We start from the raw sequence: 16,121 nt of genomic DNA, 5'->3' as shown, positions 1-16,121 counted from the left end.
ACATTGTAGCCGAACTGATCCCGGAAAAAAAAAAAATGGCTCTGTACTGGGCATTGTTCAAAATTACAAAATGGACTGGAGACCAAGTTTCAAATGGTGATGATTAGTTCGTGAATTCCATCCTCCCGATCTCTGTTGTTACCTCGGGTCAGCGTATTAATTTTGACAAGTCCTATCTCAATTTCTCCGCGAGCACCAACCAGCTTACTAGTGAGAAAATATCTGCAATTTACTTGAGATATCACAAATGAGAGGACACTTGAATGAGCGCATGCATTGCCAAAATATCCCCATCCTTTTTGGAAAGTCAATCTTCTTTCGCAAGCTGGGAGCGAAGTTCTAATCAAAGCCGTGGTGCAAGATATTCCTAATCAGGCAATGTTGTACATGTTTAGCTATGTCCAACAAATTTTGCGATAAACTAAGCTCCTATGTCAGAAAATTCTGGTGGTCAGGACTCTGGGAGATCCGAAGGAGTCCAAAACCCATTGGCTCAACAACGAAGAGATATTCAGAGCCAAGTTTCCAAGAGGGCATGGCTTTCATGACTTCAATAGCTTCATCTTGCTTTACTTGGCAAACAGGGTACGAGGATCCCGAGAAATCCAAATGCCTAATGGGTGCAGTTGTTTCAAACTATTTACCGTAAAAGGAGCTAAGCCCTGTTGGGCTTGGGCTAGCGTCCTCCAAAGCAGGGACTGACTCTCAAATGGTGTGAGACGGTGACTCTACAAAGGCCCTCCCATTAATTTTGGACACCTCCAAATTCTCTGATTCTATTTCCCTTTCTTGACCAACCCCAAGATCGAAGAGTTGGAGACTTGATCAAGCCAGTTTCTAAAGGGTGGAAGATTCAAGAGCTGAGAGCTTGCCTCTTGAGGGAAGAAGCGAATTTGCATTGCTCAGATTCCTATTGCCAAAACTGAAGCTTCCAATGAGTTAATCTGGAACTTCTCACGCAATGGAATTTTTACTGTCAAGATTGGGTACCCCACACGGCCCACTCATGGCATCTCCTATAAGCCTTCTACCTCCTTTTCTCCTTCCCCGTCCTTGTGGAGTTATATCTGGGAGCTGTAAGGTCCGACCTAAGGTCATACACTTTTGGTGGCGAGCGTGTCATAACCTGCTAGCAACAAAGGAAAACCTTGATAAATGCAAATGTGGGCATTCCCCTGCTGCCCCCTTTGTCTCTCTGAAGGGAAGTCTGTCGAACATTATTATTCTTCACAAGTGCAAAAAGTCTAAACCTGTTTGGACTGGCAGTGAAGTTTAGCTCTGAATTGTTATACCCACTCTGTCCAGAAATGGACTGTGAGGTGCTTAATCTCCAAAGAGATTCTTTCCTTCGGCCTGTTTTTCCTAGCAAAGCTGTTTTGATTTGTCGGCAGATTTGGAAGGGTTGCAACAAATCAGTTTTTTAGGGATCCCCATTGATGCCTGCCTCCATTGTTACAGGGACAAAGATGGCTGGAGAGGAATTTGCTCTGGCCTGTGCCCTCTATTCCCCCTCCTAGTGTTCCTCTATATACTCCAGGGCCGATCTGGATGCCTCCGCCTAGGGGAAGTTACAAGCTAAGTTGTGACACTTCTTGGAAGAATGGAGCCCAATTCAGCTATGCCGCTGTTGCCTTTCGCAGTCACTTCAGAAGGTGAAGGTCTATGGGAGCTCAGCGTTTGTGTTCCAAGCTCAGGCCCTTACGGAGGGCTCCCTAATGGCAAAATCCTTGTACGCTTGGCTTCCATAGAAAGCGAAAACAAACATTTGATCCAGCTCACATAACATATTACATTATCCGAGGGATCCTAACCAGAAACATCGAATTCAAGCCCAAAAACCATAAAATTGATTAACGGATTAATTCCTCGAACAAATACACAGGAAAAAAAATACTAATTGTTTTTTATCAGCAATTTTCCTTTTCTTACTAATGGATAGATATTCATTTTAGCATATGGACTTAAAATCAAGCACAAACTAATAAAAAACGCAAACATTTGTCTATATCCACCATCAAATTTTCAATTTCCAAAGTACGAAAAAAATCATAGAAAACGACAAAATTCAGAACTAAATCACAAACCAAAAACTAGTCACTGAATATGCCAAAAAAACAGCCGCATATATCCATATCTGGTAGTGTAATTCCCAGATTTTGATAGATACTAATGGTGTATGGGTAGCATGCAAACACAACTACTTGCAATATGGAGTAACTTTTTGGATAAAGGATCAGCTCCAGGAAACAGTAAACCCGATCAGCTCTAGGAAACAGTGCCATAGGTAAGCAAGATCAGCTCCAGGAAACAGTAAACCAACCTGTGTGAGAGAGAGAGAGAGATATATATAGATATATATATATATATAGATATAGATATATATATATATCAGCTTCTGGCCCTCAAGAGTCCATGCATAATGAACAAATACCTAATCAGATGACACCAATTAGATTCATAATGAACAAATACGTATATAGTGATCATCCCGTCCCACCAGTCAGATTCATAATGAACAAATACCCACATCAGATGACACCAATCCACACACCCTACACACACTGAGTGTACAACTAACGCGACTTTGAACATAGTAGTGGAGGTGTTCACCTGTCAATCTTCTAGTAACATGGAGATGGTTCTGCAGTGAACATTTTCTCCAGATTGTTCCTGGAGAGAGCATTCAAATTTAGTAACCAACATTTATGAACTAGAAATGGTAGTGAATTTACTAAAACTCACTTGAAATATTTCGAGCTTGTAGTTTGAAACCTTTGAACCAAACCGTAATAAACAACAGAACATGATTCTGGTAGAATATTGTAGAGCAAGCTTTCAATTTGAAGCCGACTCACATCTCGAGAATTGCCCTACACAAATATTAGAGAGATATGACACATTTATTAAATATTCAGCCGAAAAAAGAAACAACATTAGTGTTCATAATTACTTACGCATACATGGGTCTGAAAATGGACAAGAAAGTTCCTCTCGTAATCAACGATTCCACTCTCATCATTGTATACAGCAATTGGATATGTTTGATTGGGATTAGAAGCATTGTTCGGGTTGTACATCAAGACCCTATAAAAAGCACCTGACGGATTCATCGGAATGCAGCTCTACCACCCGGTCATGTCTATGAAACTGCTATTGAACGTAATAGTTTTGAACGCATTCGTGTCTCTCTCTATTCTTGATGTTCCAAACAATGTCCTTAAACATGAACCTTTCTTTGCCCTCCCAAACCAAGGGAGTGTTGTATATAAAAAAACAAAAGTCCCTGCAAAAATTAAAAATGTCTGTCATAAATTGAAGAAATAAACCATATGAATTAGTACTCAAATTACCTCAAATTTTGCAAGTTGTTTTGCTTTGTAGTCTTTGGCAACAGGTTGCACAATGCATGAAACATATCGATAACTTTTGGCACCACCGCCGGAGTAGCTCCCGGTGTGGGGGGTGATCGGATGACCTGCAACTACCATCTTCACAATATCTTCAAAGTCAGCAATGCTCACATCCACCAAACTTTCATTTAGTCAACTGCACAACTACGTGCCACGTTTTCTTGCTATGATACTATTCATATTTCACAATCTGGTGAAGCCCCCATACTACCACGTTGCATAGCCACCAAATAAAAGTTAACCCAAACTTCCTTCCATCTTTATCTTTCCATCCCCAATACAAGTGAAATAAAATGACTATCTACTATTTTCATATTTCTTTTATGATAATTTTTTTTTTATGATAATAATAACTAGAATTCGTTGAACCCAAATCAGAAATGTTTGACTACAAAAGTTAACAAATACACAAGCTTTTTCTCTGATTCATTTTTAGATCAACCATAGGGATAGTAAGTGTCACTAAAAACAAGGATGTTCAACTTATACTGGTATTCGATTAGCTAAATTGCTAAATGATCAATGCACCTGATTATTCAGGAGGTTGTGTAAATCAATACCTCTTCTACTAATTCTTAAGTATTAGGGCGCGCGATTCCATATATAATTGTGTATGTGACAACAAAAAAATTCAAACGTGCATATATATGCATCATAACCTCTTAAGAGGAAGGGTTTAATATGCTATCAGATGACCATATCTAACTAACAATTGACAATCAATAGTTGAAATTGCAAAGATTATATATGGAAGCTATTATACTCCAATTAATTAACTAAAGTGCTCCATATCTCACCATACATCGATGTTACTATCAACACCTCATTTTGGGACTTATCCTCACCGTCGTCTTGATGTTGCCATGATACGCTCCAGCGTTAGGTATAGGTTGTAAACCTCTCAAAATAGCCCTAACAAAAACACAAACAACTATTATTTTCTCATAGCTCATTATAAATTAAAAAAAGTCAATTTATACAACTTTTTTTTTTTTCCCTATTACTACACCTAAGAACAGACTTAGTATCGGCCCCAAGGCCAATACACCACGTTCCCAAGTTGTTGTACTCCCAATCCCCATTTGGTATTGCAATCCCACGAGGTCAAGCTACCTCCGATGAATTCTTTTCTTGATACCACCGTACTTGCATTTTTGCAAGTACCAACGTAAAACTCATCACAAACTGAAGGATTTGTTATGTTTTCAAAAACATTTTGTAAATGTATAGCTTCTTGATGAGTTTTGGTAGTTTTGGTTAGGTGGACTGTTATGGCTTTGAAATCCAAAGGATTGGTTGTCCAACAATGGGCTTCATAAGTTGCGCCATACAAGTGCTTTTTTATTTTATAGTTCAAATTTGGAATATCGATTTGAAATTACATTTCATGCCAAACTTGCATACAAAACATGCAAAACAATAATATTAGGCTTTGTTTCTTAACAAAATAAAATACATCAACTAAATAAGTGAAATCAGAATTTACAACTCCTCCAGGTGGATTTACTCTAACCTTCCAACTATGACACTGATGATTGGAAGGTTAGAGGAAATCCATCTGGAAGAATTGTAAAGTCTGATTCCACTTATTACTTGATGTATTTTATTTTGCTAATAAAGAAAGCCCAACATTATTGTTTTGCATGTTTTGTATGCAAGTTTGGCATGAAATGGAATTCCAAATCGATATTTCGAATTTGAACTATAAAATAAAAAAGCACTCGTATGGCGCAACTTTTGAAGCCCATTGTTGGACTACCAATCCTTTGGATTTCAAAACCGTAACAGTTCACCTAACCAATACTCATCAAGAAGCTATACATTTCCAAAATGTTTTCGAAAACATAACAAATCCTTCAGTTTGTGATGAATTTTACGTTGGTACTTGCAAAAATGCAAGCACGGTTGTATCAAGAAAAGAATTCACCGAAGATAGCTTGACCTCGTGGATCGCAAGACCAAAGGCGGCTTGGGAGTACAACAACTTAGGAACTTGGTGTATTGGCCTTGGGACCGACACTAAGTCCGTTCTTAGGAATAGTAATGGGAAAAAAAGTTGCATAAATTGACAATTTTTTTTTATGAGCTAAGAGAAAATAATAGTTGTTTGTGTTTATTGTAAGGCTATTCTAAGAGGGTTACAAGCTATACATAACGCCGGAGCGTACCACGGCAACATCAAGACAACGGTAACAATAAGTCCCCAAAATAAAGTGATGATAGCAACATCGACGTATGGTGAGATATGGAACACTTTAGTCAATTAATTTGGAGTAGAATATCATCCATATATAATCTTTGCAATTTCAACTATTGATTGTCAATTGTTAGTTTGATATGGTCATATGATAGCATATTAAACCCTTACTCTTAACTCTTAAGGCCAGGGAGGTTATAATGCATAGTACTTTTGAATTTTTTTTGTTGACACATACACCATTATATATGGAATTGTGCGCCTTAGCACTTAAGAATTGGTAGAAGACGTATTGATTTACACAACCTCATGAATAATTAGGTGCATTGATCATTTAGCAATTTAGCTAATCGAATACCGGTATAAGTTGAACACCTTTGTTTGTAGTGACACTTATTATCCCTATGGTTGATCTAAAAATGCATCAGAGAAAAAACTTATGTATCTGTTAACTTTTGCAGTCGAACATTTCTAATTTGGGTTCAACGAATTCTAGTTATTATTATCATAAAAAAAAATATTATCATAAAAGAAATATGAAAATAGTAGATAGTCATTTTATTTTCACTTGTATTGGAGATGGAGAGATAAAGTTGGAAAGAAATTTGGGTTAACTTTTATTTGGTGGCTGCGCAATGTGGAAGTATGGGGCTTCACCAGATTGTGAAATATGAATAGTGTCATAGCAAGAAAACGTGGCACGTAGTTGTGCAGTTGACTAAATAAAAGTTTGGTGGATGTGAACATGTGTGGAGAATTTAAAGAAAAGGGATGCCAAAAAAACGCATAAAAGGGGAGAGAAAATGGTACGTAGGGAGGGGGAAAATAGCAGTAGAGAAAAGGAAGAGAATAAGGAGAAAACTGAAAAGGAGAAGAAACAAAGGTAATCAAGTAGAGAATAAGAAGAGATGGGATTGGGTTATCATTGGTGTTTGTTTAATAAAATTCATGGTGATCAGGTTTTTGTTATTTACTTGGGTTGGATTGGTTGCTAGGATTGAGTGAGACATTATGTAATTGTTAGTTTTACTTAGTGTTCCTTGATGATTCGAGTCGTTACAACTACTTGTTGAGAAGCTTGATCAAAATCTCTAGCTATAGATACATATAGTTAATTGTAATTTGCCACCTTAATTTAAATCCATAAGATTTTTTTTTTTTCTTGCAACCAGATATGGGATCCTGCATATTCACAAGCTAGTAAAATCTAAAGTTGTGCAGCTTTATTTACCGCATTTACCGCTTCTGTGTTGACCTAGAATTATCTACTTTATAGTTACTGGAAATGTAGAAGAAGAAATAAATCATGCATGCCTCTTTTACTATTTCTACCATTTTTCCAATCTGGATCTTTGCAATCTATCTGTTTCTTTTGTTCGATTTAGCATCTCCAATTATTTGGGCAATTGAAATTTTCTACTATTGGTGCCAATTTGTAACAAGAAAAGAAAGAGTTTTTATTTTTCCGTTCTTTCTTTGGGATATATGTAGTGTTTTGTCAATTTTTTTTGAACATCCATGCATCCATTTTACAAATATGATCAATCTTAAGATCATGAAGGATTTTCTCATTTCACTTTTGAAGCACAAACAAATGCTACAGATTAAGGCCTTGATCCACCCGTGCTCGACAGATATTCACTCTTTGTCCCAACAATACCCAAAATGATATGGACTAGAGGTGAGAAAAAAACCGTCGATTCACGAACCTGGTTCAAACCAAACCAAACCGCATAGTTTGGTTCGGTTTTTTAGTTGTGTGGTTTGGCTTTGGTTTCAAAAAATTATAAACTGTGTTTAATGCTTTGGTTTGTGGATTTATGTTAACGGTTCCGGCTCCAATCCGATCTGAACCATATGTATGTGTGCGTATATAATATGTATATAATATATTGATATATACACGATTTAGATTTACCAAATAAAACTAGCCTAAGCCACAGTAAATTAATTTCTTAATCTAATACTCTAAATTTGTATGTTGAAACTTGAAACTACTCTTATATTGCTATTCTTACTAAACCTAATGTAATAAACATAATTGACAAATTATATATCTCTTTTTCCGGTCAATAATAGGGACTCTTTGTTAGCCACTATTTTCTCTCTTAATAATTCTTTATATTTACTATATTTCTTACATAGAAAAAGAATTGGTTTTAATACTAATAATATTTGATTTAATATGTCCCTTAGTACTTAATTTAAATAGTTTATGAAAGTAGATATCTCAATTTCATGCAAACCGTGGTTCAAAATCTAAACCGAACCATATTCTTATGGTTTGGTTCTATGCATTCTATGGATTGGTTTGGTTCTCCAAATTCGCAATCCGTAAGTATTGATTTGGTTCTTGGTTTACTATGAAATCGAACCAATCTAGACCATGCTCACCCCTAAATTATGGACCCCTCATTTGTACGGGTCGCACCACTACTTATTTGGGGGCCACAGAAATGAAGAGCTCAAATCTTTTTGAGATATTGCCCTGTGAGGCAATGAATAAATAATCGTTTGCTCGACATACTATAAAGGTATTCAAATTCTTATTTACCTTATATTATGCGCACTTTTACCACCATTCAACTATCAATTAATTGTTAGCAAAACCTAAATAAGGTGATCTATATGCAGTGTCCGAACCAGTTTACGTGTACCTTGATTAATTCTGGGGATCAATCTCACTGTCCACTTGCAGGACACCACGATTGATAGCCCCTGAGAGGTTTCGAATCTAAGAGCTAAGGAGGGAGAGGCAGGAAGCATCGGTCCAAGGCTTTGACCACTAGGCCAACTTGTTGGATTTCCTACTCTCACGATTTTTAGTGGTATAACTTCTTTAGGAAATGCACTTTTACACTCCTGCTTAGGGCAGCTAAACGAACTAAATAGCTCGTGCTAGATTGACTCATGTTCGGTTCGTTTTTTGCATAAACACACTTAACTCGAACACATTTGTTAAGTTGGTTAATATGCAAGCTACTCTTGAACAACCTACTACGCGGCTCGATAAGTTTAAATTGTCAGAAAAAAAAACAAGCTACTCGAGTTTAATTAGTGATTGGCTCATTCAAAGCTCGCTCGAGATCGGTTCGACTAGTAAACAAACCAAGTTAGGACCCATTTTTGAAGCTCGTTTAGATTTTGTACCAAGTATGAACTAGCCATTAGACTTGTTCGGCTCAGTTCGTTTATCGGCCCTACCCCAAGGCCCAAACTCCAGCTCCACGAACTTGTTACTTAGAGCAAACCCGTGAAATGAATAACCTTCAATATTTTACTTTCACAACTCATGATTTCCCCCAAATAACTAAAATTGTTCATATTTGGAAGTAAATTATTACCATAGTTTATTGGCTTTATTATTATGTTTTCTATTTCGTCTAGGCCATTATCCGTACGTATTTTCTAATTAGTCCAAGTTTTCTAGTGTGTTTTCCTAATTTAATTAAGGCTTTAATTAGGGTGTTGGTGGTCAAGTCTTGTAGCCTATACAAAAATATGCTAGGGCTATTTTTAGATACAATCAATCACCCGTTAAGTAAAGTAAGGTTTATATCAATTCTCAGTTTCCCAACAAATTAAAATCAAAGCTCCTTTTATTTCGCATTCGGATCTGAGAAAAAGTAGGGAATCTATCCAAAACCAAGTCTTGTAACACGGCGCAGAGAGAGAGAGACTGTAGGTGTTGTTCGTGTTTTTTTGGTTATTGAAGATTTTTGAAGAGGAAAGTGCCCAGACAAAATAGTTCAGCTTGAATTGTGAAACAACCAATTGTTCATCTCCAGATTTGGTTTTGGGCTTCTTGGTGTTAGGCCAGTTGTTTGGGCCTTTTGTGCTTAACTTGCAATAATCTGGGAGTGTAGACCTTTGGGTGTGAACTTTAATGTTGTATTTGGGCTTTTAGGACCCTGGTGTTTGGGCTTTGCCCTTTAGGTGTTTATCTAACTTTTGGTTAGATCCCTCTCCCCTTAATAAAATTTATTTTGCCGTTCAAAAAAAAAAAAAAAAACTCTATTGGCAGTGGTTGGTTTTTTGGTGGTTTTTGAGATTATTTTTTTGGTTGTGTTTTGAGATTCATGATGGTGGCTTAAACCTGCCCAAATTTGAACCATCCCAAATTTATATGCACACCATCTATGTTTTGTACCATATTTGTTGTTCATGTTATGATTTTGTGCTTCCTCGCCCAATGGGGTTTATATATATGTCGGGATGCAAAGATCTGTTGGATGATGGATATGTTCATTTGTTTGTTTTGTTCTCTTTACTCGTATATTGATTGCCTTGCTTTTTTCTTCCAAAAAAAACCACGCAAATTGTAATTTGCATAGAGTCAATACATACCAAAGCCCAAGACCAACAAAACATACTGAAGCCCAAAACCTACAAAAGCTATGCGTCATTTGAACCTCCGTCATCCCTGCAAAAGGAACAATCTCAATCATATCTATGGTAATGACTTGTCAAGCGGACATCATTTAGATATGCAAAGATAATGGCATTGTTCGGTTGCCAATTTAGTTTTAGTTTTAGTTTTGTTTCCAATCATTACCCTATATCTCTAATTACTAATTTCATTTCTCTCTTTATCTCTCTCCAATCATTACCCCTATCTCCAATCATTACTCTATTTCTCTCTCCACCCACTACCAAAACTAAACTAAACTACCAACCAAACACAATGAATACAACTGTTGGCCTATTGGTAATGGGATATGAAACCAATGACATACGCTTGAGAGATGAAAACCAACCCTATAAGTCTAAGTCTACGGCTACCTCTACCCTATCAGCATAAAGCAATTGCCGGGTCAAACCTTAACACCAAAACATGTTGTGGGCCAATATTCAAAATAATAGAATATTGTATCAAACTAATTTGAAATATTAACTAACTAAAGGACTAAACTGTAACTTAATACCAAAACTTTTTAAAAAGTCCCTTGTTCATCAGACACGCAGGAGGTGACATCTACGTGATGTCGCCTCATCTTCAACGTCATGCCAAATCATCAGACACGCAGGAGGTGACATCTGCGTGATGTCGCCTCATCTTCAACCTCATGCCAAATGAAAATTATAGGGTGTGGTATTCTCACACAATCAAAACTTTGATCGACGCATGTGATCTACCCCGACATCGTATGGAGTCTTATTATACCATTATCCGAACTGTCTCGAGGAGACAAACAAGATGGACAGATCAGATTTTCCGTTCAAGCAATTTTAAAAAAAAACCGCAGATTTTGATCGGAACTTGGTCTGCACTCTCTCTTCGTCTGTGGAGTGCTAAAATCAGTCTTAACCTACTGGGCAACAACCATAGTTTTAAATATCGGCCGGTACGAACCGTATCGGCCGGTTCGTACCGGAATTTGAGGGTTTCGGTTTGGATATAGGCCGTTATAACCGGAAGACTGGAAATCACAGATGAACCGGCCGATTTCCGGTACGTATCGGTCTGTAACGGATTTTTGTGGCCGGTTCGGGGAGGAAGAAGGGAAAAAAAATTCAGGAATCAGAATCAAATTTGATTTCTTCTGCAAAATCAATCTCTCGCTGTATCTTTTTAATCATCTCTCTCTCTCTCTCTCTCTCTCTCTCTCTCTCTCTCTCTCTCTCTCTCTCTCTCTCTCTCTCTCTCTATATATATATATATACACATACATATATATAGCACACACACGTACACAGACAGGGAGAGAGCCAAGCCGGAGGAGGTGAAGAAGACGTGGAGGAAACAAAACAAAGATCAGTCATGAGAAACTATGGGTAGGAATTTCGATCATTCTCACAAAGAGAGAGAGAGAGAGAGAGAGAGAGCGAACTCGATAGAGAGGAGAGAGAGACGTACCAGTAGCCATCGTCTCCGAAGAAACAGCTCGGAAGTAGTCCACCGTCTCTCAGAACTCCTCCTTGTACGCGATCGGCACAGCCGGGTTCGGCCCATCGTCTTGCTGGAACGGGGTCACGTACGACCACTCCGGTCGAAGGGTCAGCAGGACTCTCAACAGATCTATCTTATGTTAGAGAGGAGAGCTCTCCGAAGTCTGAACCCGGTTTCAAGAAGGAGTCGGTTGGACGGTGGCAATGGTGGAGGTTGGACAGGCACTGGTTTCGTGGGCATTGGCGTCGTTTGGCGTGGGGGTGGGTGTCTGTGGGTGAGAGGAAGAGACATTGGTGGTGCGGCGACGTCGGTGCTGTTCCGGCGTGGGTGTGCTGGCTACGGTGGTGGAGAAAGAGAGTGAATGGGTGTTGGATTTTGAAGGAGAGAGAGAGATGACAGGGGGATCTCCCTCGGAGAGAGATGGGGTTGCAGATGGCTGTTGAGAGAGTAAAGTTGGAGAGAGAGAGAGAGGGTGAGTTCGTTGGTGTACGAGTGAGACTTGACTTGAACATGCTCTATTCATAGCCAAAAATTAAAATTCAGGAATAACTCACAGACTCGCAGTCTAAAAACGACGAAAATATTGTAATAAAATGGACTAAAAAGAATAGGAGCATGTGGTGTGCTACACCATACACTACCAAATCTTAAAAAGTGGAGCACTTTCCCATACGCCTGTCATCATTATCTTTTCTTTTCTTTATCTTGAAAGAGGCGTGAGGGAGCAGAACAAAGAAGAACAACGGATAAAGAAATCGTAGTGCATAGGCTCAAATTTCGAATTTGCATCTTTCTGGGCGAATAACTCGTGACACACACAACGGTTAATTGGTTTCTTGGGCGAATAACTCGTGACACGCACAACGGTTAATTGGTTTTCGAATCAATTTTTCAAATTGCCGTCCATTTTTTTGAGCGCGCGAAACCTCTCTTTGAGTTCTCATTCACAAATCCACTAAAGTGCAAATTCATTTAAAGTAAATAGAAGTTTTAAAACTTGCCAATGTGGGACTAGAGAAAAACACCATGTTTTACAAATACACACTATAGTTCCAACATAAATTAGTTGTGGCTAACGATTATGTAATGTAAAACCTATATGGTGTGTTTATTTTAATGTCTTCATCTTACTTTTGTTGTTTATGTCAATTATATCGAAACTCATAATGTTGCATTTTTCTCATATTTGTAAAATCTTATTGACTTGCGGGTTTTGATAAATTATCAGATATTTCACATGAAAAGAATGGGCTATTAGCCTATTACATGTCATTAATTAATTAAAATGTAATAATTTAAGCCAATGTTGGGGGCAAAAGCCGCAAAAGTAAGTTTTATACATGTTGCTGATGATTTTTAAAAATTCATGACCGCGACACCCGATTCCCGTTACGTATCACCGATATGTCCCGATACCAATATACCGCGACGGCGACCGATACCGCGATTTAAAACTATGGCAACAACTAATATACTGGGCCCGAACATTTAATTAGTTTTCCACAGCGATTTAAGGTTCCAATTCCAAGCTTTTTCGAAAGTTTACGTACGGTTCGGCTCGGGTTTTTGTTATCGCAACGAAACTTCGAATGTACAACATGTACACCAGATCATTGATAGTATTACATAGCAACATATAAATATACATAGGGAGATGAGTTTGGACTACCTTGCGTCCGACGAAACGATTTACGGAGTGATTTTGGTAGCGGCGACGGAGCTCGGCTGGAACTCGGTGGTGATGGTGGGAGGGGGTGGGAATGATGGCTGGAGGTGGAGGTCCGGCAGGAGAGAAGGAGGATGGGTTCGGTTGGAGGAGGGAAGAGGTGGTGGTGGCTGGTGATGGAGGAAGGAGGTGCAGCGGTCGTGGCTATGGAGACCGGCTGCCTCTCTCTCTCTCTGTCTCTGCCGCACAGTGGGTGTGTGTGTGCTGGTGTTCAAAAAAAAGAAAAGAAAGAAAGAGGAGTATTATAGGGAGGAGTATTATATCTCTCGGGTAATACAGTGCCGGGCGAATCCTTTTGTTTGGGAGTTAAAAGGAAGGTTTTTTTTTGGTGGTTGTCGGCTTCTTATTGGTTGGAGAAAAGAAGGTGACAAAAATGGTTAAACATTGACAAGTTAGATGGAAGATGTTTAAAAAAAGGGTATTATGTTTTCCTCAGTTAGTTTAGGATTTTGTTAGGGAAATTGGATGGGTAATTCGGTGGAAGAAAGACAAAAGGCCACGCATGAGGAAGCAATGTGACTGGGACAAATTGTTGGTTAGGAAAAGATTATCTAGTGGGACGAAAGTATACACATAAGAAAAATTACTCGTCGGCACGCGTGTACGCGCGCACACACAAATGATTACATAATAAAATTTTGTATGACGGCGTGAGTAATTTTTCAAGCAAAATAATTATTTTTGTTTTGATAATTGTTAGTATTATTTATTTAAAAAAATATTGGGTCTTTACAACTTTGACATTAATCTTACAGTTGTCACCGCTACAATTGAAAGATTATTTTCAGTTATGAAGATTGTCAAAAATCGATTGTGGAATATAATGAGTGATCAATATTCAATGATTGAGCGAAAATTTAGTAGTACATATACAGAGAAATATTTTTTTAAATTATGAATAATAAATACCCCAATATATGAAATTTCTGGGTCACTGCCCCGGGTAACATATCCGGTCTCAACCATGTCCCAGCTTTGTTTATTTTTTCAAACCAGATATAGAATCCTACACCCCACACCAATCACAATTATATCCAGCTCTTTATCCTTCCCAAATGACCACATTACCCCTCCCCCTATACATCCACCCATTCACTCATATATTCAAGGGTAAACTAGTAAACACATCCCTGGCCTATCAAACTACTAATATCCATTCATATCAACTCCAACACAAACACCAAATATACAATCACCATTTGTATAATAATCTCCCTGCATATCATTTCCACCCTTGTAAGTTGTATCCGCCCCTATACTAACATATGTATAAGGGAGTTATAGCTAAGTGGGTCATACACTAGCCAATGCTAACATGTGTGCCAAGTGAGGTCATTTCTCAAACTAAGACAGCATGGGCGAATTCTCACTTTAATAATTAGAAATCTTCATACTATTTTAATTAATTTTGTTGTGAGGCCTCTTGTTTGTATGATAATTTTCCTTTTTATTCAGTTTGTGTCGTTCACTTAACAAAGATAACCTACGGTAAAATTATCTATTGGAGTACCCATCAATGCACTAATTTAGCTAAGACTTACCACACAAATATGGCACCTATTCCTATGCTTAGCATACGTTTTTAAAGAGGCTATTGAAGATGTTCTAAAGTGGACCTATTCTTATGCTTAGCATACGTTTTTAGATAGGCTATTGGAGATGTTCTAAAGTGGAGAATGATTTTGTCAAAGGAGGGCCAACAATACCGTCTCACACATTGGTTTAAAAAAGAGTGGGCCCCCATAAAAATACTTTCATCCTCATCAAAAGGTGATTGTTCCCATAAAATGCATATAATCCTTTCTGCTGTCAAAAAGTGTATTAATCATGTGGTGTAGTAGAGAGTTGCAACAATCAGCCTAATCAATTAATTCAGGAGATTTCCAATCAACATCCAAAATCATTAATCCTTGATATTAGCCATTAAATTCGAGAGATTTCTTACTTTCTTGTATCCTAGGCTTTGCACGACGAAGGTAGTAGAATTTAATTAAACACTCTCGTTTTGAAGACAAGGACTAAGCTAGGTAGAAATAGGAACGAGATGAGCAATAGATTTCTCCAGCTTCAAAACTAAACGAGCTTTAAACGAGGTTTAATGTGCTTATTATTCGAACCAGTCTCGAACGAGCTCTGAACAAGCTGATTCGGATGAGCCAAACTCGAGTAGTTTGGTTTTCAAACACAGTATATATATAACAGTCACACGACAATCTAGCTAAGCAATAGATTATTCAAATTTGGTTTCAAAATTAAACGAGGTTTATTGTGCTCAAGGGCGGAAGTACTTCAGGGCCAAGGTGGGCTATAGCCTAGGTCACTTTGAGAAAAACCCAAAAAAATAAAAATTATATGCACAAGTTTTGATCAATTCATTTTTTCTAGCCCAATCTATCCCACCAACCTATTTTCTCTCTTTTTCCTACTTCTTTCTTTCTGCTTTCTATCTTGTACTCTCCCTCTCTACAACCGTCAAGGGTAGGGGTTCTTATTGATTGTTCAGAGCTAAAAATCCAGTTAAATTGACTCAAGGAATTTCATGAAACCTAATTGTGCTCAATTTTTTGATTCGGATGCCACAGGAAAAGCCCTAAAAAGTGACTTCAATCTACCCGTTGGTCAAGATGTTGATCAAAATGGGTTCATAAAGCTATCATCTTCCAAATCAGGCGAAGGACTGACATCTAGGATTTATGCTAAACCAAAAAATTGGGCTTTTATTTTTCAATCTTAGAGTCCATCACTCTTAATGAAGTTGGAACATTATCCTGGTCTCCAACAAGGTAAACATGCTACAATTAAAATCCTTGAATCTCTCATTGATCACTAGCTAGTGTGCTTAAATTTTAAAATTTTGATCCTTACAATCTTTTTTTTTTTGTTTAAATTATAATGTAA

General features: G+C 37.8%; 1 protein-coding gene across 3 annotated transcripts; it reads right to left on the bottom strand.

The window, feature by feature from the left end:
- Window positions 1–1,979: 1,979 nt before the first annotated feature.
- LOC131332120 (uncharacterized) lies at window positions 1,980–10,070 on the bottom strand. Of its 3 annotated transcripts, XR_009201596.1 has the most exons (6): window positions 8,606–9,979; window positions 3,351–8,551; window positions 2,955–3,283; window positions 2,743–2,870; window positions 2,611–2,670; window positions 1,980–2,320 (listed from the first exon to the last, which is right to left on the bottom strand). XR_009201596.1 is itself a non-coding variant. In XM_058366193.1 (5 exons), the coding sequence occupies exons 1-4, from the start codon at window positions 10,053–10,055 to the stop codon at window positions 2,622–2,624; spliced, it is 390 nt and encodes a 129-aa protein (XP_058222176.1). In that variant the 5' UTR covers window positions 10,056–10,070; the 3' UTR covers window positions 1,980–2,320; window positions 2,611–2,621. The 3 variants fall into 3 exon arrangements, 1 of the variants encoding a protein (XP_058222176.1); XR_009201595.1 differs by having other exon boundaries at window positions 3,351–9,979; XM_058366193.1 differs by lacking the exons at window positions 2,955–3,283; window positions 8,606–9,979 and adding an exon at window positions 9,981–10,070 and having other exon boundaries at window positions 3,351–3,488.
- Between the last annotated feature and the right edge of the window lie 6,051 nt (window positions 10,071–16,121).

This window comes from Rhododendron vialii, chromosome 7a (assembly GCF_030253575.1).
Source record: "Rhododendron vialii isolate Sample 1 chromosome 7a, ASM3025357v1".
Lineage (NCBI taxonomy): Eukaryota > Viridiplantae > Streptophyta > Magnoliopsida > Ericales > Ericaceae > Rhododendron > Rhododendron vialii.
Note: the sequence above shows the minus strand (reverse complement) of the source record. Positions and strands in the feature narration are given on the sequence as shown.